The sequence below is a fragment of the Gorilla gorilla genome, chromosome 2 (assembly GCF_029281585.2).
Source record: "Gorilla gorilla gorilla isolate KB3781 chromosome 2, NHGRI_mGorGor1-v2.1_pri, whole genome shotgun sequence".
In the NCBI taxonomy this organism is placed as follows: Eukaryota; Metazoa; Chordata; class Mammalia; order Primates; family Hominidae; genus Gorilla; species Gorilla gorilla.
This window is the reverse complement of record NC_086017.1, coordinates 57,039,041-57,061,627: the sequence shown is the minus strand read 5'-3', so window position 1 is coordinate 57,061,627 and position 22,587 is coordinate 57,039,041. Positions and strand designations below refer to the sequence as shown.

General features: G+C 45.4%; 1 protein-coding gene and 1 long non-coding RNA gene across 5 annotated transcripts in view; one reads left to right on the top strand and one right to left on the bottom strand.

Annotated features, from left to right (window-relative positions):
- Positions 1-20,647, bottom strand: part of LOC109026268 (uncharacterized) — a 74,785-nt gene extending 54,138 nt beyond the window's left edge. Inside the window, exons 1-4 of the long non-coding RNA XR_010132810.1 lie at positions 20,257-20,647; positions 19,475-19,733; positions 15,467-15,694; positions 8,995-10,822 (exon numbers count right to left, since the gene is read on the bottom strand). This is a non-coding gene — a long non-coding RNA (uncharacterized lncRNA). The remainder of the gene's footprint in view (positions 1-8,994; positions 10,823-15,466; positions 15,695-19,474; positions 19,734-20,256) is intronic.
- A 139-nt stretch (positions 20,648-20,786) lies between these two features.
- The window catches only part of SETD2 (SET domain containing 2, histone lysine methyltransferase), a 149,402-nt gene continuing 147,601 nt past the window's right edge, over positions 20,787-22,587 (top strand). For all 4 annotated transcript variants that reach the window (XR_008678320.2, XR_008678321.2, XM_019023373.4 and 1 more), the window contains exon 1: positions 20,787-20,993. Coding sequence is in view for 2 of the 4 variants with exons in the window: in XM_019023373.4 (XP_018878918.3) it covers positions 20,923-20,993 (71 nt within the window). In the remaining 2 variants the exon portion in view is untranslated. The remainder of the gene's footprint in view (positions 20,994-22,587) is intronic.

Genomic DNA, 22,587 nt, shown 5'->3' with positions numbered 1-22,587 from the left:
TGAGACTCTGTCTCAAAAAAAAAAAAAAAAAAAAAAAAAGAAAAGAAAGGGGGCTGGGCTCAGTGGCTTATGCCTGTAATCCCAGCACTTTGGGAGGCTGAGGCAAGCGGATCACCTGAGGTCAGGAGTTCAAGACCAGTCTGACCAACATGGTGAAACCCCCTCTCTACCAAAAATACAAAAATTAGCCGGGCGTGGTGGTGTGCACCTGTAATCCCAGCCACTTGGGAGGCTGAGGCAGGAGGATCGCTTGAACCCGGGAGGCGGAGTTTGCAGTCAGCCGAGATCGTGCCACTGCACTCCAGCCTGGGTGACAGAGAGAGAGTCCATCTCAAAAAAAATAATAATAATAATAAAATAAGAAAGGGATCCCAGAGAGTGTCTGTTTCTGCCATATGAGATACAGTGAGAACATAGTAGTCTGCAATCAGAAGAGGGCCCTCACCAGAACATGAACATGCTGGCACCAAAATCTCAGACTTCCTAGCCTCCATAGCTATGAGAAATAAATTTCTGTTGTTTAAGCCACCCAGTCTATGGTAATTTGTCATAGCAGCCTGAACCAACTAAGAGTTGTGTGAACATATTTGTAATAGCTGCTTGGAAGTATTTGTCTGCTAGGCCAGGTGTGGGGGCTCACGCCTATAATCCCTGCACTTTGGGAGGCTGAGGTGGGTGGATCACTTGAGGCCAGGAGTTCAAGACCAGCTTGGCCAATATGGCGAAACCCCATTTCTGCTAAAAATACAAAAATTAGCTGGGTGTGGTGGCGCATACCTGTAATCCCAGCTACCTGGGGGGCTGAGGCACGAGATTCATTTGAACACAGGAGGGGGAGGTTGCAGTGAGCCGAGATTGTGCCACTGCACTGCAGCCCAGGAAACAGTGCAAGATGCTCTTTAAAAAAAAAAAAAAAAGGCCCGGCGCGGTGGCTCACGCCCAAAATAATGCCAGCACTTTGGGAGGCTGAGGTGGGTGGATCTCAAGGTCAGGGGTTCAAGAACAGCCTGACCAACATGGTGAAACCCCCATCTCTACTAAAAATACCAAAATTAGCCGGACGTGATGGTGTGCACCTGCACCTGTAATCCCAGCTACTCAGGAGGCTGAGGCAGAATTGCTTGAACCCAGGAGGCGGAGGTTGGCAGTGAGCTGAGATTGCACCTTTGCACTCCAGCCTAGGCGACAGAGTGAGACTCCGTCTCAAAAACAAACAAACAAAAAAAAGTATTTGTTTGTCTACTAAAGTCAACATCTGGGCTCTTCAAAGGCAGTTTCTATTACCTGTTGTTTTGTTTTTTCCTGTGTATGGATCACACTTTCATGTTTTTTGCTCATCTTGTAACTTCGTGTTACAAAGTGGACATTTTAAATAATATATTGTAAGGCCGGGCATGGTGGCTCATGCCTGTAATCCCAGCACTTTGGGAGGCCGAGGCGGGCAGATCACGAGGTCAGGAGTTTGAGACCAGCCTGGCCAACATGGTGAAACCCCATCTCTACTAAAAATACAAAAATTAGCCAGACAGAGGTGGGAGTTGTAGCTGATGTGAGTCAGGGAACCAAGTTCCAGGCCAACTTGGTCTTCTTCATACCCTGTTCCATGATTATGACTTGATTAAAAAAAAGAAAAATAGAAATCTTTTTTTTTTTTTTGGACAGAGGAGGCTGAGGCAGGAGAATTGCTTAAACCTGGGAGGTGGAGGTTGCAGTGAGCCGAGATCATGCCACTGCACTAAGCCTGGGTGACAGAGCAAGACTCTGTCTCGGAAAATAATAATAACAATAATAATAACAATAATAATATATTGTAGCAAGTCCATGTCCTGATCTCTATTCCCACTCTCCCACCCACCACCCTCCCCTCTAGACTTTTGCTGTTGTTTCCTTGTTTTCTTCTGTTAACCAAAAGGAAAAAACTGAGGAAAAATTAACGTAAGTACAGAGTCTGTTTGGGCCAAGTTAATGGACTACAACCCAGGAGCATAGATTCAAGTTGCCCTGAATATAGCTCTGATTAACAGCAGTTATAAGTGGGTTTTTAAAGGAATATAGAAGAGGCAATTTCTAAGTTGCTTATCAAGAATTTATGTTAGGGCCGGTCATGGTGGTTCACCTCTGTAATCTCAGCACTTTCGGAGGCTAAGGTGGACAGATTACCTGAGGTCAGGAGTTTGAGACCAGCCTGGCTAACATGGTGAAACCCCGTCTCTACCAAAAATACAAAAATTACTGGGGCATGTTAGCATGTGCCTGTAATCCCAGCTACTCAGGACAGGAGGCTGAGGCAGAAGAATTGCTTGAACCCAGGAGGCGGAGGTTGTAGTGAGCCGAGAATGCAACACTGTACTCCAACCTGGGCAACAGGATGAGACTCTTGTCTCAAAAAAAATAAAAAAAGAATTTATGTTAAAGTAATATAAGCTATTGATTGGCTGTACATTGTTCTTTATATCACAAATTCCAGGAACAGGAAGATAATGGCTGAGGCTGGGCATAGTGGCTCACACCTGTATTTTCAGCACTTTGGGAGGCTGAGGCAGGTGGATCACTTGAGCCCAGGAGTTGAGACTAGCCTGGGCAACGTGGGGATACTCCATCTCTACAAAAAAATACAAAAATTAGGGCCGGGCACGGTGGCTCACACCTGTAACTCCAGCACCTGAGGTCAGGAGTTTGAGACCAGCCAGCCCAACATGGTGAAACCCTGTCTCTACTAAAAATACAAAAATTAGCCAGGTGTGGTGGCATGCACCTGTGGTCCCAGCTACTCAGGAGGCTGAGGCAGGAGAATTGCTTGAACCTAAGAGGTGGAGGCTGCAGTGAGCTGAGATGGTATCACTGCACTCCAGCCTGGGCAACAGACTGAGACTCCGTCTCAGAAAAACAAAAGGAAAATTAGCCAGGTGTAGTAGCGCATGCCTGTAGTCTCAGCTACTCAGGAGGCTGAGGCAGGAGGATTGCTTGAGTCCAGGAGGTCAAGGCTGCAGTGAGCTGTGATTGCACAACTGCACTCCAGCCTAGGTGACAGAGTGAGACCCTGTCAAAAGAAAAATAAAAAAAGATAATGGGTGAGGCAGTCAGGAACCTACAGGGAAGAAAAGAAATAACAGGCCAGGCATGGTGGCTCACATCTGTAATTCCGGCACTTTGGGAGGCTGAGGTGGGAAGATCACGAGGTCAGGAGATTGAGACCATCCTGGCCAACATGGTGAAACCCCGTCTCTACTAAAATACAAATAATTAGCCGGGTGTGGTGGTGCACACCTGTAGTCCCAGCTACTAAGGAGGCTGAGGCAGGGCAATTGCTTGAACCTGGGAGGTGGAGGTTGCAGTGAGCCGAGATCACGCCACTGCACTCCAGCCTGGCAGCAGAGCAAGACTCTGTCTCAAAAAAAAAAAGAAAAGAAAAAAATAACAAAATGCCTTTAAACCATTGTCCCCAGGCATGAGTGCAGGAGTGTGTGGCTGAAGTCCCATACTCATGTGTTTTTTTTTTTTTTTTTTTTGAGACAGGATCTGTCTTTGTTGCTCAGGCTGGAGTGCAGTGGCGCGATGTTGGCTACTGCAACCTTTGCCTCCCCAGCTCAAGCAATCCTCCTACCTCGGCCTCCTAAGTAGCTGGGACTACAGGTGCATGCCACCATGCCTGGCTAATTTTTTTTGTGTTTTTTGTAGAGATAGAGTTTTGCCATATTGCCCAGGCTGGTCTTGAATCCCTGAGCTCAAGTGATCTGCCCACCTCAGCATTCCAAAGTGCTAGGATTCCAGGTGTGAGCCATGGCGCCTGACCACTCATGTCTCTTTGTGCCTGATAAGTTTTGCATACCTCATGTAGCTCAGACTGCTCTGATTTTTTTTTCTCATTCCTCTCTTTTGATTGAAATCTTTCTCTTCTGAAAGCATTGATGTTCAACATTTTAGATGTATGTTTCTCCCATGTAGCTGGGAAGGCTCATTCCCAGGTAACCTTGTTCCATGTCAGAGGAAGAGAGGAGAGGTATTGTGGCTTATGAACTTAGTGATGTCTCAATGTTGAATTGATTAACAACAAAAAGAGACAGAGCAATGGGACCTTGGTCAGGCCATCCGCTTACAAGGAAGCTGCAGAATATTGGATTCTTTCTAAGCATCTCACTATCATAATGCATTTTCTGTTGTTGACCTTAGTTATCTAAAAGTACAAAGCATAATCAGCTTAAGAATAAAAAATATGATGCAAATAAGGACAATTATTGACAAAACAACTTGAAATCCAGGTCTGAAAAGTGTTCTTATTTCTAAAAGTACCAGGCCAGGTGCAGTGGCTTATGCCTATAATTCCAGAACTTTGGGAGGCCAACGCAGGAGGATCACTTGAGGTCAGGAGTTTAAGAATAGCCTGGGCGACATAGAAAGATCCTATCTCTATAAAATAAAAATAGGCCAGGCTCAGTGGCTCACGCATGTAATCCCAGAATTTTGGGAGGGCGAGGCGGGCGGATCACGAAGTCAGGAGATTGAGACCATTTTGACTAACATGGTAAAATCCCGTCTCTACTAAAAATACAAAAACAAAATTAGCCAGGCATGGTGGCAGTCGCCTATAGTCCCAGCTACTCGGGAGGCTGAGGCCGGAGAATGGCGTGAACCCAGGAGGCGGAGTTTGCAGTGAGCCAAGATCGCACCACTGCATTCCAGACTGGGCGACAGAGCAAGACTCTGTCTCAAAAAAATAAATAAATAAAAATAAAATAAAAAATTAGCCAGGTGAAGTGGCATCCACCTGCAGTCCGTTACTCATGGGGCTGAGGCAGGAGGATCACTCAAGCTCAGGAATTTAAGGCTACAGTGAGCTATAATCATGACACTGCATTACAGCCTGGGCAACAGAGCCAGACTCTATCTCTAAAAAAAATTTTTTTAAACAAATAAATGTAACCAAATAAATATTTCATCTATTCCTTGTACTAGTCTGAAAAATAAGGTATTGAAGATCTCTGCTGTTGAAGATGCCCACTGAGGCAGGGCTGCCTGATATGGTTCCTTCTAACATGTTGGAAAGAGTCCCCTATTTGATGTTTTTCTATTTAAAAAATCTCCAGGTTGGAGACTGTGATCTTTGATGGTCTTATATTCTGGGAGCTCACTGTTAAAATAATCCTTAGGCTGGGTGTGTTGCTCGCACCTGTAATCCCAGCATTTTGGGAGACCGAGGCAGGTGGATTACTTGAGGTCAGGAGTTTGAGACCAGCCTGGCCAATGGTGAAACTCTGTCTCTACTAAAAATACAAAAAATTAGCTGGGTGTGGTGGTGTGTGCCTGTAATCCCAGCTATTCGGGAGGCTGAGGCAGGTGAATCGCTTGAACCTGGGAGGTGCAGGTTGCACCTCTACAACCTGCAAGATCGCACTACTACATTCCAGCCTGGGTGACACAGCGACACTCCATCTGGAAAAAAAAAAAAGAAAAATTCTTCATTAATCCTTAATTTTAGTGAGAAGCTTACAAGCCCTTAGCAAAAACAAAGAATATCACCTTTAAGGAGAGCTGGTTCATAGGCTCCTTCATCTAGGCACATGGACCTTCCCATTACTATTTCAAAGGGAGAAAGAAACCTGATGTTTTCCAAACCAGGTAGAATGTAAGTCAAGCAAATGGAAGAGCCTTAAGCCAGGGAAAGTTAAAAGTTTGCATAAGCTTTGCCAATTGATTCTTTTATTATCCGATTTGTGTTTTCCACCACTCTGGAAGACTAAGGGTGGTATGTACAATGGAAATGCTGATCCATCTTATTGATTGATTGATTGATGGAGTTTTGTTCTTTCACCCAGGCTGGAGTGCAGTGGTGCCATCTCAGCTCACTGCAACCCCTGCCTTCCAGTTTCAAGTGATTCTCCTGCCTCAGCCTCCGGAGTAGCTGGGATTACAGGTGCCCGCCACCACGCCCGGCTAATTTTTGTATTTTTAGTATAGATGGGGTTTCACCATGTTGGCCAGGCTGGTCTCTAACTCCTGACCTCGTGATCCGCCTGCCTCCGCTCCCTAAGGTGCTGGGATTACAGGTGTAAGCCACCGCGCCCAGCCAACCCATCCAATTTCAATCAGCTTTGATGACACAAGATAAGCTTTCTAGAAGACTTTTATAATTTCTTACATTTTTTTTCCAATCTCTTTCTTTCCTCAACTTTCTATATCCATTCAGTTTTTTTTTTTTTTTTTTTTTCCTGAGATGGAGTTTCGCTCTTGTTGCCCAGGCTGGAGTGCAATGGCACGATCTGGGCTCACCGCAACCTCTGCCTCCCAGGTTCAAACGATTCTCCTGCCTCAGCCTCCTGAGTAGCTGGGATTACAGGCATGCGCCACCACGCCTGGCTAATTTTGTATTTTTAGCAGAGACGGGGTTTCTCCATGTTGGTCAGGCTGGTCTCAAACTCCCGACCTCAGGTGATCCGCCTGCCTCAGCCTCCTGAAGTGCTGGGATTACAGGTGTGAGCCACTGCACCTGGCCTCCATTTAGTTTTATCTATCATTCTTTCTTATCCTTTCAACTTAAAATAATCTTTAGGAATCTCTAGACAAAAGTACTTTTCCTTTAAGAAAAACTACATTCTCATGCTTTCTTTATAATCTTCTTTACCAAAGACACATTTGGTTTTTAAATGCTGTGTACACAGAATTGTTTCTCTTATAGCTAGAAATTTTTTTTGTTTGTTTTTGAGACAGAGTCTTGCTCTCCCAGGCTGGAGTGCAGTGGCGCAATCTCTGCTTACTGCAGCCTCCACCTACTAGGTTCAAGCGATTCTCCTGCCTTAGCCTCCCAAGTAACTGGGATTATGGGATTACAGGCACCTGCCACCACTCCCAGCTAATTTTTTTATTTTAGTAGAGACGGGGTTTCACCATGTTGGCCAGGCTGGTCTCGAACTCCTGACCTCAGGTGATCCACCTGCCTCGGCCTCCCAAAGTGCTGGGATTACAGGCACGAGCCACCAGGCCCAGCCTAGTAGTTTTAATTACATATATTTACTATAATTTTAACTTTTAGTAACCTAATTTCTAGTGAAAAACCTAGAAAGTAATTTTGAACTTTTTTAATCAATATTTGTAGATAAAAATTACTTCATAATTTTTTAAAGATGTTTCCTCCATTTTTATTAACAGATTGAAATATATTTAGCTTTGTTAAACCATAAAGACAACAAAGTATATAAGCTTAAGCTTAAAAGACTAAGTATCATTAATATTAATATTTTATCCCAGAGCTTGGGCCACTAGCTGTAACCTGCCCTGCAGCTCGTAGGCCTAGGCAAGCCACTGTGCCTGGCCTGGTTACCTTTAGAAACACTTTTTTTTTTTTTTTTTTTTTGAGACAGTGTCTCGCTCTGTCACCCAGGCTGGAGTGCAGTGGCACAGTCTCGGCTCACTGCAGCCTCTGCCTCCCGGGTTCAAGCGATTATCCTGCCTTAGCCTCCCAAGAAGTAGCTGGGATTACAGGCATGCACCACCACACCTGGCTAATTTTTGTATTTTGAGTAGAGACAGGGTTTCACCATGTTGGCCAGGCTGGTCTTGAACTCCTGGTGTCAAGTGATCCACTCACCTCGGCCTCCCAAAATGTTGGGATTACAGGCGTGAGCCACCACGCCTGGCCAGAAACACTTTTCAGATACGGATTTCAGATTGTTTTGTTAATAATTGTCCTTATTTGCATAGTTTTTGCTTTTTGAGACAGGGTCTCACTCTGTTGCCCAGGCTGGAAGACAGTGACACAATCTTGGCTCACTGCAACCTACACCTCCCAGGCTCAAGTGATCATCTGACCTCAGCTTCCCTAGTAGCTGGGGCTATAGGCGCATACTACCACACCCACCTGCCATTACACCTGGCTAATTTTTTATATTTTTTGTAGAGACAGGGTTTCTCCATGTTGCCGAGCTGGTCTCCTGGACTCAAGTGATCCGCCCGCATTGGCCTCCCAAAGTGCTGGGATTATAGGCATGAGCCACTGTACCCAGGCTGTATTTTTTATTCTTAAATTGATTATGCTTTGTATTTCTAGATGTCTAAAGTCAACAACAAAAAACTAAAAGATTAAGTTGATTGATATCTCAGCATTTTAACTTACTTAGAAATGACTCAGACACTTTATGATTATCTATTACATAATTTAACATAACATTACTTCAAGATACACAGTTCAAAGACATATGCATGCTATGGACATACATATGTCTTCAAAGGTCTCACCATGGTCACCTGTCCAGGTCCCAAAATATATATATATTTTTTTGAGACAGAGTGTCACTGTGTTGCTCTGGCTGGAGTCCACTGGCATAATCTTGGATCATTGCAAACTCCACCCCCCGGGTTCAAGTGATTCTCGTGCCTCAGCCTCCCAAGTAGCTGGGATCACAGGCATGTGCCACCACACCTGGCTAACTTCGGTATTTTTAGTAGAGGGGGGTTTCGCCATGCTGGCCAGGCTGGTCTCAAACTCCTGACCTCAAGCAATCCACCCACCTTGGCCTCCCAAAGTGCTGGGATTACAGGTGTGAACCACCACTCCTGGCCTGAATCACTCTCTTATGTGTCTCAGACTGCCTCTAATCACCAGGTAGCAGTAGGGTTCTCAAGTTATCAGGGCTACCAGTTCCTTATTTATGCCTTTCTGGATAAGTAAGTGTCCCTAAAATGTTCTTTTAGTGAGGAATGCCCTGTAAGTCTGCTTTGTGTCCTAGGCAACAGTCCTGACATCTCTGCACAGTCTCTAGTCACCTAGACCAGCTGAATGGTTCAGACAGAGTCATTATCTCATCTCTTCAGGGTAATATAATTCACCCTCATGCACTCTTTGGTTTTAAAATAACAGGAATTGGTCACAAATGAAAAGACAAGTCTGAATTATAAGAAATAGAAAGCAGTTGCAATTTCAAAGGCATGCTAGGTAGTTTTAGGCTATAAGAAGTGAAACCACTTGTATTAGTTCTTTCTTACATTGCTATAAATAAATACCTGAGACTGGGTAATTTATAGACAAAAGAGGCTTATTTTGCTCATGGTTCTGCAGGCTGTACAGGAAGGATGGCAGCATCTGCTTCTGAGAAGGTCTCAGGACGCTTTTACTCATGGTGAAAGGCAAAGCAGGAGCCAGCATTTTATATGGCAGGAGCTAGACCAAGAGAGAGGGTGGGGAGGTGCTACACACTTTTAAACAACCAGATGTTGTGAGAACTCACAAGAGGGCATGGTACTAAGCAATTCATGAGAAACCATCCCCATAATCTAATCACCTCCCACCAGGCCCCACTTCTAACACTGGGGATTCGACATGAGATTTAGTGGGGACACAGACCCAAATCATATCATTCCACCCCTGGCCCCACTAAATCTCATGTCCCTCTCACATTGCAAAATACAATTATGTGTTCCCAATAGTCCCTCAGAGTCTTAACTTATTCCAGCATTAACTCAGAAGTCCAAAGACTCATCTGAGACAAGGCTAGTCCCTTCTCCCACCTCAGCCTCCCGAGTAGCTGGGACCACAGGCGTGTGCCACCATGCCCAGCTAATTTTTGTATTTTTAGTAGAGATGGGGTTTCACCATGTTGGTCAGGCTGGTCTTGAACTCCTGATCTCAGGTGATCCACCCGCCTTGGCCTCCCAAACTGCTGGGATTACAGGTGTGAGCCACCGCACCTGGCCTGGTATTTTACGTTTAATGTATTGTTAGATTTATCAGGCGTGGTGGCTCATGCCTACAGATGTGATTACAATCCTAGCCTTTTGGGAAGCTGAAGTGGGTGGATCACTTGAGCCTAGGAGTTTGATACCACCCTGGGCAACATGGCAAAACGCCATCTCTACAAAAACAAAAACAAAAGAAAAAAACAACCAACCAAATCAAACAAAACAAAACAAAAACTAGCTAGGTGTGGTGGCTTGTGCCTATAGTCCCAGCTACTCAGGAGGCCGAGGTGGGATTCCTTGAGCCCAGGAGGCGGAGGTTACAGTGAGCCATGAGACTCGCTCTGGCCTGGGTGACAGACCAAGACCCTGTCTCAAAAAAAAACAACAACAACAAAAAAAGGCCGGATGCAGTGGCTCACGCCTGTAATCCCAACACTTTGGGAGGATGAGGCGGGCGGATCACTTGAAGTCAGAAGTTTGAGACCAGCCTGTCCAACATGGTGAAACCCCGTTTCTACTAAAAATACAAAATTAGCCAGGCGTGGTGGGGCATGCCTGTAATCCCTGCTACTCGGGAGGCTGAGGCAGGAGAATCACTTGAACCCAGGAGGTGGGGGTTGCAGTGAGCCGAGATCATGCCATTGCAGTCCAGCCTGGGCAACAGGAGCAAAACTCCGTCTCAAAACAAACAAATATAGATATATAGATAGATGTGGGGGTGGGGGAGACAGTTGGATTCAATTTGCTAAAATTGTGATTAAACATTTTGTATCTATGTTAATGAAGGACATTGGTATATAGTTTTTTTCTTATAGCATCATTTTTTTTTCTTTTTTTTGAGACAGTTTTATTTTGTCACCCAGGCTGGAGAGCCGTGGCGCCATCAGCTCACTGTAACCTCAAACTCCTGGGCTCAAGGGATCCTCCTACCTTAGTCTCTCAAGTTGTTGGAAAAATAGGTGCACCACCACACCCAGTTATTTTTCCAAATTGGCTGTATAATTTTGCATTTCCATCAGCAATGTATGAGGGTTCCACTTGCTCCAAATCCTTGTCAATATTTGGTATTTTCAGTTTTTTTTTTTTTTGGAAACGGAGTCTTGCTCTGTCACCCAGGCTGGAGTGGAGTGGCATGATCTTGGCTCACTGCGACCTGTTGTTGACCAAATACACACATTGAAAAATGTAATTCAAGAGTGGGATATCAGATTCTTGGCTTATAACTAATGATCAAGATTGTACAATGAACAATAGATTATTCCTTTCAATGGTTCTTATGGCATCTAAATTACTGATTAATCCATCAATCAATCATAAATTGTGATTAAAATTATCAAATGAATTTTCGGCATTGAAAACTGTTGTGTGAAACATGTCTAACCAGAGAAGTAACATCCTATAAATACTACTTTAGCTAAATTGTTTTAAAGTATTATAAATAAAGTGAATTTCAGAGTAAAAATAAGGTATGTTTTCTGAGCAATAATCAATAAGTTAATCAATAATTTCTTAATTTGCAAATTTGTTTCTTATTTCAGGATTTGGAATATAGTGTGAGGGTTTTTTTGTTTGTTTTTTTGTTTTTTTTTAAGACAGAATCTTACTCTGTTGCCCAGGCTGGAGTGCAGTGGTGTGATCTTGGCTCACTCAACCTCTGCCTCCTGGGTTCAAGTGATTCTTCTTCCTCAGCCTCCCGACTAGCTGGGATTACCGGCGCGTGCCATGCCTGGCTAATTTTTGTATTTTTAGTAGAGACAGGGTTTTGGCATGTTGGCCAGGCTGGTCTCAAACTCCTGACCTCAGATGATTCGCCTGTCTCGGCCTCCCAAAGTGGTGGGATTATGGGCGTGAGCCACTGCGCCCGGCCTAATTTCTTAATAGATATCTAAATACATATGCATATACTTATTATGTATTTATTTATTTTTTGAGACATGGTCTTGCTCTGTTGTCCAGACTGGAGTGCAGTGGCGCGATCTTGCCTCACTGCAGCCTCCATCTCCTGGGCTCAAGCAATCCGCCCACCTCAACCTCTTGAGTAGCTGGGACTATAGGTGTATGACCCTATACCCAGCTAATTTTTTATTTTTAGTAGAGATGAAGTCCTGTTATGTTGCCCAGGCTGGTGTCCAACTCCTGAGCTCAAGTGATCCTCCTACATCGGCCTCCCAAAGTTCTGGGATTACAGTTGTGAGCCACCATGTCTGGCAAACTCAATTCTTTTTAATGACAGTATAATACTCCTCTGTATGGATGTTCCAAAATATATTCACCCATTCCCTTATTTATGAGCATTCACTTCATTTCTCCCACCACAAATTATACCATTAATTTGTACATTTAGTCTATGTATGAGTGCTTTTATTTCCATGAACCAAAATTTTAGAAATAGAATTTGCTGGGTCAAAGGACGCACACACATAGTTGTTATGGAATAATAAATAGATACAAATAACATTCATTACATCTAGTGTAGACAAAATAACAAAACAAATATCTGTCCACTTACTAACTAGTTTAAGAAATACAAATTTACCTGTGCTCTGAGGCCTCCTGGGTGTCCCCTATATAATCCCTTTTCCTGTTTAGAAAGGAAAACCAAACCAAACCAAAACTATCCTAAAATTTTTCTTTACCTTTCTCTTGGTTATAGTTATACCATATTTAATTCTCAACACCATCTGTTGTTTAATTTTGACTCTTAAAACTTTACATAAATGGAAAAACATTCTATGCCTTTTATTTCCTGTTCATTATTATGTCCCCAAGACTTTACCATTTTGGTAGGCATAGCTGAAAATTTCAGTTATGGCCAGGCTTGGTGGCACATGCTTGTAATCCCAATGCTTTGGGACACCAGTGTGGGAAGATCACTTGAGGCCAGGAGTTCAAGACCAACCTGGGCAACATAGCGAGACCCTGTTTCTAAAAAAACTAAAAAACAATTATACATCAGCACCATAAGACAGGGGAAAAAAAAAATCCAGGCATGGTGGAGTACACCTGTGGTCCCAGCTACTTGGGTGACTGAGGTGGGAAGATCGCTTGAGCCCAAGTGTTTGAGGTGATACTCCTGCCTCAGCAACAAATGCAGACCCTGTCTTTTAAGCTGTTTAATAGTAGTTCATTATATATACTATAGTTGATAGACATTTGCCCATTTGCCAATACTGCTATGGACATTCCTAGACATGTCTTTTGGTGTATATTTGCAAGAGTTTTAATTTGTATATCTAAGAACAACTGTTGGGTTTTAAGATATGCCCATATGCAACTCTACTAGGTAATGCCAACCAACTTGTTTTCCAAAATGATTGTATCAATTAACACTCTGACCAGCAGCCTGATTTCCCTGAAACAGCTTTTCAAATGTTTCCTGGACATTAATTTTTCCTCTTCTGAGGTATCTGCCAATTTAAAAAGCTGGGTTGTCTTTCTCTTATTCACTTACATTAGTTCTATATATATCCTAGATCAGTGCTGTCCAAGAGAAATAAAATGGAAGTCACAAATGTGATTTTAAATTTTCTAGAAGCCACATAAAGAGGTGATATGGTTTTTTGTTGAGACAGGATCTTGCTCTGTTGCCCAGGCTGGAGCGCAGTGGCATAATCTCAGCTCACTGCAACCTCTGCCTCCCAGGTTCAAGTGATTCTCATACTTCAGCCTCCAAATAGCTGGGACTACAGGTGCATGCAACCATGCCTAGCTAATTTTTGTATTTTTAGTAGAGAAGGGGTTTCACCATGCTGGCCAGGCTGATCTCGAACTCCTGACTTCAAGTGATCCGCCCACCTCAGCCTCCCAAAGTGCTAGGATTATAGGTGTGAGCCACCATGCCTGGCCTTTTTTTTTTTTTTTTTTAAAGAGACAGAGTCTTGCTTTGTGATCTAGGCTGGTGTACAGTGGCAAGATCATTGCTCACCGTAACTTTGAACTCCTGGGCTCAAGAGATCCTCCCACTTCAGCCTCCTGACTAGCTGGGACCACAGGCATGTGCCATGATGTCTGGCTAATTTTTTTGAGATGGAGTCTTGCTCTGGCTGGAGTGCAGTGGCGTGATCTCGGCTCACTGCAACCTCCGCCTCCCGAGTTCAAGTGATTCTCCTGCCACAACCTCCTAAGTAGCTGGGATTACAGGCACATGCCAGCATGCCCAGGTAATTTTTGTATTTTTAGTAGAGATGGGGTTTTGCCATGTTGGGCAGGCTGGTCTTGAACTCTTGACCTCAGGTGATCTGCCCATCTCAGCCTCCCAAAGTGCTAGGATTACAGGTGTGAGCCACCGCACCCAGCCAATTTTTTGTATTTTAGGTAGAGATGGGGTTTCATCATGTTGTCCAGGGTGGTCTTGAACCCCTGAGTTAAAGCAATTCACCTCCCTGAGCCTCCCAAAGTGCTGGGATTACAGGCGTGAGCCACCATACCTGGCCTAAGTTTTATTTTCTTGTCCATTTTGCACTCTTTAAAACTGAAATGTATTCCCCCTGCCTCAGCCTCCCAAGTAGCTGGGACTATAGGTGTGCACCACCACAGCTGGCTAATCTCTTTTGTTTTTTGTAGAGCTGGGACGGAGTCTGGCTATGTTGTCCAGGCTGGTCTTAAACTCCTGGTCTCAAGCAATCCTTCCGCCTCAGCATCTCAAAGCGCTGGGATTACAGGCGTAAGCCACCATGCTCGGCCTTTTTTTGTATTTTTCTTTATTCTATTTTCTTCTGTTAATTTGGAAAAGCAGTTACCCTACATATTTTATCTTATACACTTAAAAGAGTAAAGGTTAAAGTTAATCAATATTTTTACCCACTTCCCAAATACCAGGACCTTGGAAAACTTCATCTCCAACCATCACTCCACTCATCCTGCTTCTAAATATATGACTTTGTTGTCCAGAGTATCAGTTCCATCTTGATTTACCTTATTAACCACACAAATTACTTACCATTACTTTGTATGGTAAAAAGTTTTTAGTTTTAACCACTTATTTACTAATATTTTTATCATTCCTTCTTGTATAAGGGATCATTTCTTTCTTTTTTATAAAATTATTTACTATATAAAATTAAAAAAAATTTTTTTCAGCACCTGACACTCCCAGTGTGGGCTGAGATGCTGAGGCTAGGATCATTTCCTGTTGGTGGCATACTCCAGATTTTTTTGTCTGAAAATATCTTGAATCAGATAACCTGGCTGAAATCCTGGTTTTACCATTTCTTAGTCATGTGACTCTAGATATGCACCTCTGGAATCATTGGTTTATTCATCTGCAAAACTGGTAATCTTGAGTACATTCATTCTCTGCTGGGTAAGACAAGTTTGGGAGGGAAGATGCACTGAGAAGCTCCTGAGCAGATGAGTTCTCTAGAAGAACGCCAAGATCCAAAGCAAAACAGAATAAAAGATACACCATAATCACCTCTCTGAATGTTTGAAAACTGTAGGGAGGCTGGCGCCGTGGCTCATGCCTGTAATCCCAGCACTTTGGGAGGCTGAGGTGGGTGGATCTCAAGGTCAGGAGTTCAAGACCAGCCTGGCCAAGATGGTGAAACCCCGTCTCTACTAAAGATACAAAAAATTAGCTGGGTATGGTGGCGCGCGTCTGTAATCCCAGCTACTCAGGAGGCTGAGGCAGGAGAATTGCTTGAACCCAGGCAGTAGAGGTTGCAGTGAGCTGAGATTGTGCCACTGCACTCCAGCCTGGGCAACAGAGTGAGATTCCATCTCAAAAAAAAAAAAAAAAAAAAAGAAAAAGAAAATTGTAGGGAAGACAAGGTTAACACATATTGAAAAAAAAAATTACCTAATAACAATATTCCTGTATACTTGAGAGTTACAGTGCATGGTTCTTTTTAACCAGTCTTTTCAAATCCAGTGAAATAGCTGCTTGTAGGAGTTTACAAAAGAGACTTTACAGAAGAGAGTGCTTGACTGGAAGTCATCAACTTGTTAGCCAACTCTAACAATCTATTTTTAACAGAAAAATCCAATGTGAACACTAAGAAAAAGAATTGGTATTCCATGGATGAGCCTGAAAAAAAAGAAAAAGGAATTGGTAAAAAGGAAAAGTATTAATCAAAAAGTAAGCTTTTCAGAAGTAACAAAGTAGTTATTCATTCAACACTTGCTACCTACAGCCTCAAACACTATAAAATAGGAAAGACAGATTGCTTCTGCCTACAACAAACTTATAAAGTTGGTAAGATAGATATATTATGTAATTAAAATCTGTTAACAAAGCAATATGTAACAGAAAGATTATCTGTATAGGAAAAACAACTACAGAGTATAATAATACTATGTAGGAGGGTGCTGACTTGATACAAATAACATCTAATAATAATTATAGGAGGTGGAGCTCAATGTAGGTTGTGCATTGTTTTCTAGATTCTTCTTGCCTTGTGTTGAGATGTGCAGAATGAATAGGAATAAAAATAAGTTGTAATTAGGCTGGGTGCGGTAGCTCATGCCTGTAATCCCAGTACTTTGGGAGGCCAAGGTGGGTGGATCACAAGGTCAGGAGATCGAGACCATCCTGGCTAACACGGTGAAACCCCGTCTCTACTAAATATCCAAAAAATTAGCCGGGCATGGTGGCAGGTGCCTGTGGTCCCAGCTACTTGGGAGGCTGAGGCAGGAGAATGGCATGAACCCGGGAGGCAGAGCTTGCAGTGAGCTGAGATTGCACCACTGCACTCCAGCCTGGGCGACAGAGCGAGACTCCATCTCAAAAAAAAAAAAAAAAAGTTGTAATTACAGTAGTCCCCACCTTATCTACAAGGGATAGGTCCCAAGACCCCTGGTGGATGCCTGGAACCCTAAATATACTTTGTTTTTTCCTATACATACATACTTATGATGTTTAATTTATAAATTAGGCACACTAAGAGATTAACAGTAGTTAATAAAACAGTTATAACAATACAACAAAACTTATGTGAATGAGTAATTTATTCTAAATTATGCTGCCTTTATTCTGTATACTGACTAAATCTAAATCTTCAATTGTATTGAGCCTCATATATCTACCTAAGTTTATAAGGTAGCCAATTTTTTGTTGTATGGCTATTAGTTTACAGGCATTAGGTACTTTGTCAGACATTATCTCATTTCCCGCTCCCCAAAATGCTAATATGTTGATAGTAAATGTTTCTATGCTACAGAGGAGAAAATACATATTTATTTATTTTATTCATTTTTTTTGTTTGAGACTGAGTCTCACTCTTGTTGCCCAGGCTGGAGTGCAGTGATGTGATCTCTGTTCACTGCAACTTCCACTCCCCCGGGCTCAAGCAATTCTCCTGCCTTAGCCTCCCGAGTAGCTGGGATTATAGGCGTGCGCCACCAGGCCTAGCTAATTTTTGTATTTTTAGTAGAGATGGGGTTTCACCGTATTGGCCAGGCTGGTCTTGAACTCCTGACCTCAAGTGATCTGCCTTCCTCGGCCTCCCAAAGTGCTGGGATTATAGGCATGAGCCACTGTGCCCGACCTACATTTCTTTTTTTTTTTTTTGAGACAGAGTTTTGCTGTTGTTGCCTAGGCTGGAGTGCAGTGGCACGATCTCAGCTCATCGCAACCTCCGCCTCCCAGAGTTCAAGCGATTCTTCTGCCTCATCCTCCAGAGTAGCTGGGATTACAGGCATGTGCCACCACATCCGGCTAATTTTGTGTTTTTAGTAGAGACAGGGTTTCTCCATGTTGGTCAGACTGGTCTCGAACTCCTGACTTCAGGTGATTCGCCTGCCTTGGCCTCTCAAAGTACTGGGATTACAGGCATCAGCCACCGCACCCGGTCTACATTTCTTCTTTCTACTACCCCTTACCAGGTACCCAAAGCCTACCTGTGGAGAGTGATTGACCTTTGGCCTTCTGTCTTCCCTAAGGCAAGAGATGATTTTGTTTCAGGGTCACTACTGGCAACCCTGGAATCTCCTGGGATAGGGTTGGTCTTGACCCACAGGAGACAGTAACAGTAGGAGAAAGTATAAATATATATATATTTTTTTGAGATGAGTTTCGCTCTTGTTGACCAGGCTGGTGTGGAACGGCATGATCTCGGCTCACTGCAACCTCCGCCTCCCAGGTTCAAGTGATTCTCCTGCCTCAGCCTCCCTAGTAGCTGGTATTAGACATGTGCCACCACGCCGGGCTAATTTTTGTATTTTTAGTAGAGACCGGGTTTCTCCACGTTGGTTAGGCTGGTCTTGAACTCCCAGCCTCAGGTGATCCACCTGCCTCGGCCTCCCAAAGTGATGGGATTACAGGCGTGAGCCACCACACCCAGCTGAAATTATAAAGGCTTTTATGATTTTAGCACTCTGGGAGTGAATGCCTCAAATATTTCATGCTAGGGCTTTTTAGACATTTTTCCTTTAAACATGTGCAGAAAGTAGGGGGTGGTCAGTATTTAATAACACTAAAAACCGAATTATTACACAGCTTTGATCAGGAGGCCAGGCCCAAGTATGTGCTCCAAGCATACATTCTCTTTGACTTAAAAATATGAGTCCAAAGAACTCTGAGTGCAGTTATAGATGAAGGCACTGCCTGTAAAAACTCAGTTCATTTGTTTCTGTTTGGGGCTTAGAATTCTCACTGATTCCCATGGCTTGACAAGCTTATTGCACTGGGTTCTGACCAAACCAATGCTATCATGAGACCAGGCATTCCAGTGCCCAGCTGTACCTCCTGCAAGAGAATTGCTTACTTTCTTATTAAGGAAATAGGAAACCTGCACCTGACTGCTTTTTTTTCTCATTCACCTCAGCTTAGGTCCTTACCACCTCACACTTACATTGTTTCAACCACCTCCACCTAAAATTGTCCTTTCCTGCCTGTCCAAGGTCAAGTGACTCCCAATTGCCTATGTGGCATCTAAGGCACAGGGCCTCAATCTATTCTTTCAAAGCCCAAAAGATAACACTTACTGGGCACTTACTCAATGAAAGGCACTGTGCAAGCATGTTCACAACATTCTCTGCACAGTGGCTAATACCCCATTTACAGGTGAGGCACGGGAAGCATGAGAAGCAAGCATCCCAATGTCACAGGGCTAGAAAGTGCCTGGTACACAATGCCAGGTAGAGCTAGCTCTTAAACTCTCCACTATCATGGCTGAAGAATGCTGACGTTTACTGAAAGTTTAAGCCTTTAACAAATAGCTCATTTAATCCTCACAATAATGAGAAGACCTGTCGGCAGCAATATTCTCATTTTATAATGAGAAAAACCACAGGGAAATTAGTAATAATCACGGTGTGTAAAAAAATGGCCTTGGGAGATTCGAACCTAGGGATTCAGATGGACCCTGGACCTCCATGCTAACCCTAAAGGTACCAGGAAAAAAAAAAACAAAAGCCAAAATAATCCCTAAGTGAAAAACAATGATTATAAAACACTAATAGACACTGTAGCCTACATACATATAAAGGCTATTTTAAAAAGTTAACCACTGAAGGATGTTTATTCTCTCGTATCATATTTCAGTTTTTTTTTTGTTGTTGTTTTATTTTTTTGAGACGGAGTCTCGCTATATCGCCCAGGCTGGAGTGCAATGGTGCGATCTGGGCTCACTACAACCTCCGCCTCCTGGGTTCAAGCGATTCTCCTGCCTCAGCCTCCCGAGTAGCTGGGATTACAGGCGCACCACCACGCCCAGCTAATTTATTTTTTATTTTCATTCATTTATTTATTTTTTTGAGATGGAGTCTTGCTCTGTCGCCAGGCTGGAGTGCAGTGGCACAATCTGGGCTCACTGCAACCTCCGCCTCCTGGGTTCAAGCGATTCTCCTGCTTCAGCCTCCCGCGTACCTGGAATTACAGGCGTGCGCCACCACGCCCGGCTAAATTTTGTATTTTTAGTAGAGATGGGGTTTCGCCATGTTGGCCAGTGTGGTCTCGAAGTCTTGACCTCAGTTACTCCGCCCGCCTCGGCCTCCTAAAGTGCTGGGATTACAGGCGTGAACCACTGCACCCGGCCCACATTTCAGTTTTTAACCACTGTTTCTCAATTGGAAGACACATCCTTTCCTTTCCGTTACCAATTGCTGGTAAAATCCGATTCAAAATTCTAGTGGAAAAACAACAGCAACAACAACACAAAAAACGCTAACCCTATGAACCCCCAATGTCAAAATGATCTATCGCCAAAAACTCTTCAGCGTCTAGAAAGTTTAGCTATTGGATTTACGCGTTCCTATCTCTCCTTCCAAAAATAACAACTCGTAGCTCTTTCAAGTTATTCTACTTAGTCTCATCTTATCATTTCTGTAGGAAAGTGATTAATACCCTTTTTTTCATGACATTGCCTCTAAGGCCCCAAGAACCACACAGGAGAGGGGAGCTGCCGCCTTGGAGACTTCGGGTGGGGGCAGAACGCCGCGCCGAGGTGGAGGTAGGAGCCCCGAGGGCACAGCGGGAAGGAGGGCGGAAGAAGCTGCCGGGAGCTCGGCCTCCGAGCAATACCCCGCCTCGCTGGGCTTCCATGCTTGCTAAGGGGTCGAGATGAACGGGCAAGGGAGAGAGAGGGCGAGGAAAAATAAAGAGAGGGGCGAGTGGGACGAGGGGCCCGGGAGCAGCCGCGGCCGCGTTACCTCAGAGCCTAGAGGCCTGGGGGAGGGGCCCTCGGCGCTGCCGCGGACTCCGGGGCTCCCGGCGGGCAGGTCCTGCAGGGCCGCGGAGCGAGAAGGCTGATGTCTCGGGTGTCTCGGGGAGTTCTCCTGACGTCGCCTGCTGTTTGTCAGTCGCCAGCTGTGACACGGTAGCGGGCCGGGTCACGCTGCCCCCGGCCGCCAGGCGGGTTGAGGGAGGGGTCGCGGTGCCGCCTCTCCAGGTCCGGTCTGGCCCACATCACTGGGGCCGGGGGTTTATTGTTCCGGAGAGCCACAGGCACGGTCGGCCTGGGCCCGCCGGGCAGTGTTCCGCTCCGCCCGTCCCGGCCTGGGGTCAAGCCAACAGCTGCAGGCACGCCGACTGGCGGCAGATCGGTGGCCCGTGTGTGTCTCTTTAAGGGGCCGGGCCTGCGAAGCTGAGGGGCGGGTGGGGTGTGCGTCGCTCCCGGTGTGAGGGTGAGAGGGAGAGAGCGGCTGGCGGGCGTCCGAGGGAGGGAGGGAGCGACGAGCGAGGTAGCGACGCGGGCTGCCCCTGCCGCCGCCGCCGCCGCCGCCGCCGCGGTCGGACCTGCGGCCTCCTCCCCTCCCCTCCCCCGCGTCGCCCTGCTGCGGGGAGGGGGCTCGCGTCGTCGTCTCCAGCCGCTCCCGATGAAGCAGCTGCAGCCGCAGCCGCCTCCGAAGATGGGGGATTTCTACGACCCGGAGCACCCGACCCCTGAGTAAGTATCAGCTCCGCGGCCCCCCGCTGCTGTCGGCCGCCTTATCCCCAGCCGAGGGCGGCGCGTCCTGACGGGTGGCGGCGCGGGCCGGCGCGAGGAGTAACGGGCCCGCGGTGGCCTCGCGCGGTCGGTGTTGGGAGCAGGCCCGCGCCGCCACTTCGAGCCGCTTGGCCGGGGCCGCAGCAGGCCCGCGGTTGGGCCCGGCGTTGGCGCCGCTGCTCGTGTCGCGGCGGCGGTTGGGCCGGGCCGGTGGGGGAGGGGCGGCCACGGTCCCTACGGTTACCGCCGTGTCCGCACCGACCCGGCCATCCCGGGGCTCGGCGGTCCTCGCGGGCTCCTCGCGGCTCGTTCGGGCCCTGCTGCTAGCCAAAGGGCAGAGTCGGAGGAGCTGCCGGTGCCGGGCCCGGCAAGAGGGCGCCGGTGAGGGTAGGCCGCGAATCCCCGGGCTCGGGTGGAAGCTCGACCCGTCGCCCGACCTCCCCGCGACGGGGGCGCCTCGGACCGGAAGGGCCTAGCGCGGGTTGCCTGGCCCCCGGGCCGTGGAGGGGCCCGCGCTGCACTCCTGAGTTTGATTTTTTCCTCCTGGGAACTCGATCCTGGCCTTGCAGTGCTTCCGGCTTCACATTGTGCACCTTTGGCACTTGGGTTTTGTAATGGCGAGGTTTGTGTGGTCCCGTTGTTGAGGTGACACCGGGTTTGTTTTTCCGCTTGAAAATGAAAGCCTCCTGAGGGACATACATTTTCTTGCAGGTTGTGAGATTTTCACACTTTCGGACACGATTTTCTTGGTAACAGGAATCTCTTACCCTAAACGGATGACTTTCTATTTCTTGTGAAGACTTGGTTAAAAACCAAGAATCGTTTGAGGATTCTCTAAAGAAGACAGTGTTGTGGAAAACCGAGACACAGTTTTGCCCAATAGTAATTTTTCAGTCTAGGACACCTTTACATTTCTCTTGAGGTCTGAATCTGCTGCTGTATCTGCTACCTCAGAAAGCCTGGAGTCACTTCTTTCCCTGAACCCTCACGAGACCATTGTTTTGAAAAGCCGTTCTTAAACACCATTTGCTGGTGTTAGACCTAGGAATATACTATTGATTTAAAACTTATCAGTTGATAGGGGTTTCACATGAAACTGTCAAACTTTTATGACCAGGATGATTCCAAGAGCTTTGCTGTTTTGACACATTTTACCTTAGGTTTGCTCTGGCTCGTTTTTGAATCCCTTGCCCCATCTTCTCACGTTGGTCCAGAAATGTCTGGATCTTAATTGATAGTTCTTAGTTTTGATTGCAACACAAACGGATTCTGTTGAGGTGTTGGTCATTTCTGCACAACAAGATAAATCATTATTTTGCTTTTCTAAAAACCCAACTCTTACTTGCAATAGTAAGTTAACATGGCTTTTTCCTTTCATGGGTTCTTGGCCATTGGTTAACATTACCTTAATTAGATTGGTCTTTTTGTTTTGCTACTGGCAGGGTCAGTTAGGTAAGATTGTTTTGATTTACTGCACAATCAGTCCAATTACAAAGCTCATGTTATAGGTTTTTAGTTTGAAAAACCTCAAAAAAAATAAATTTTATATCACGAT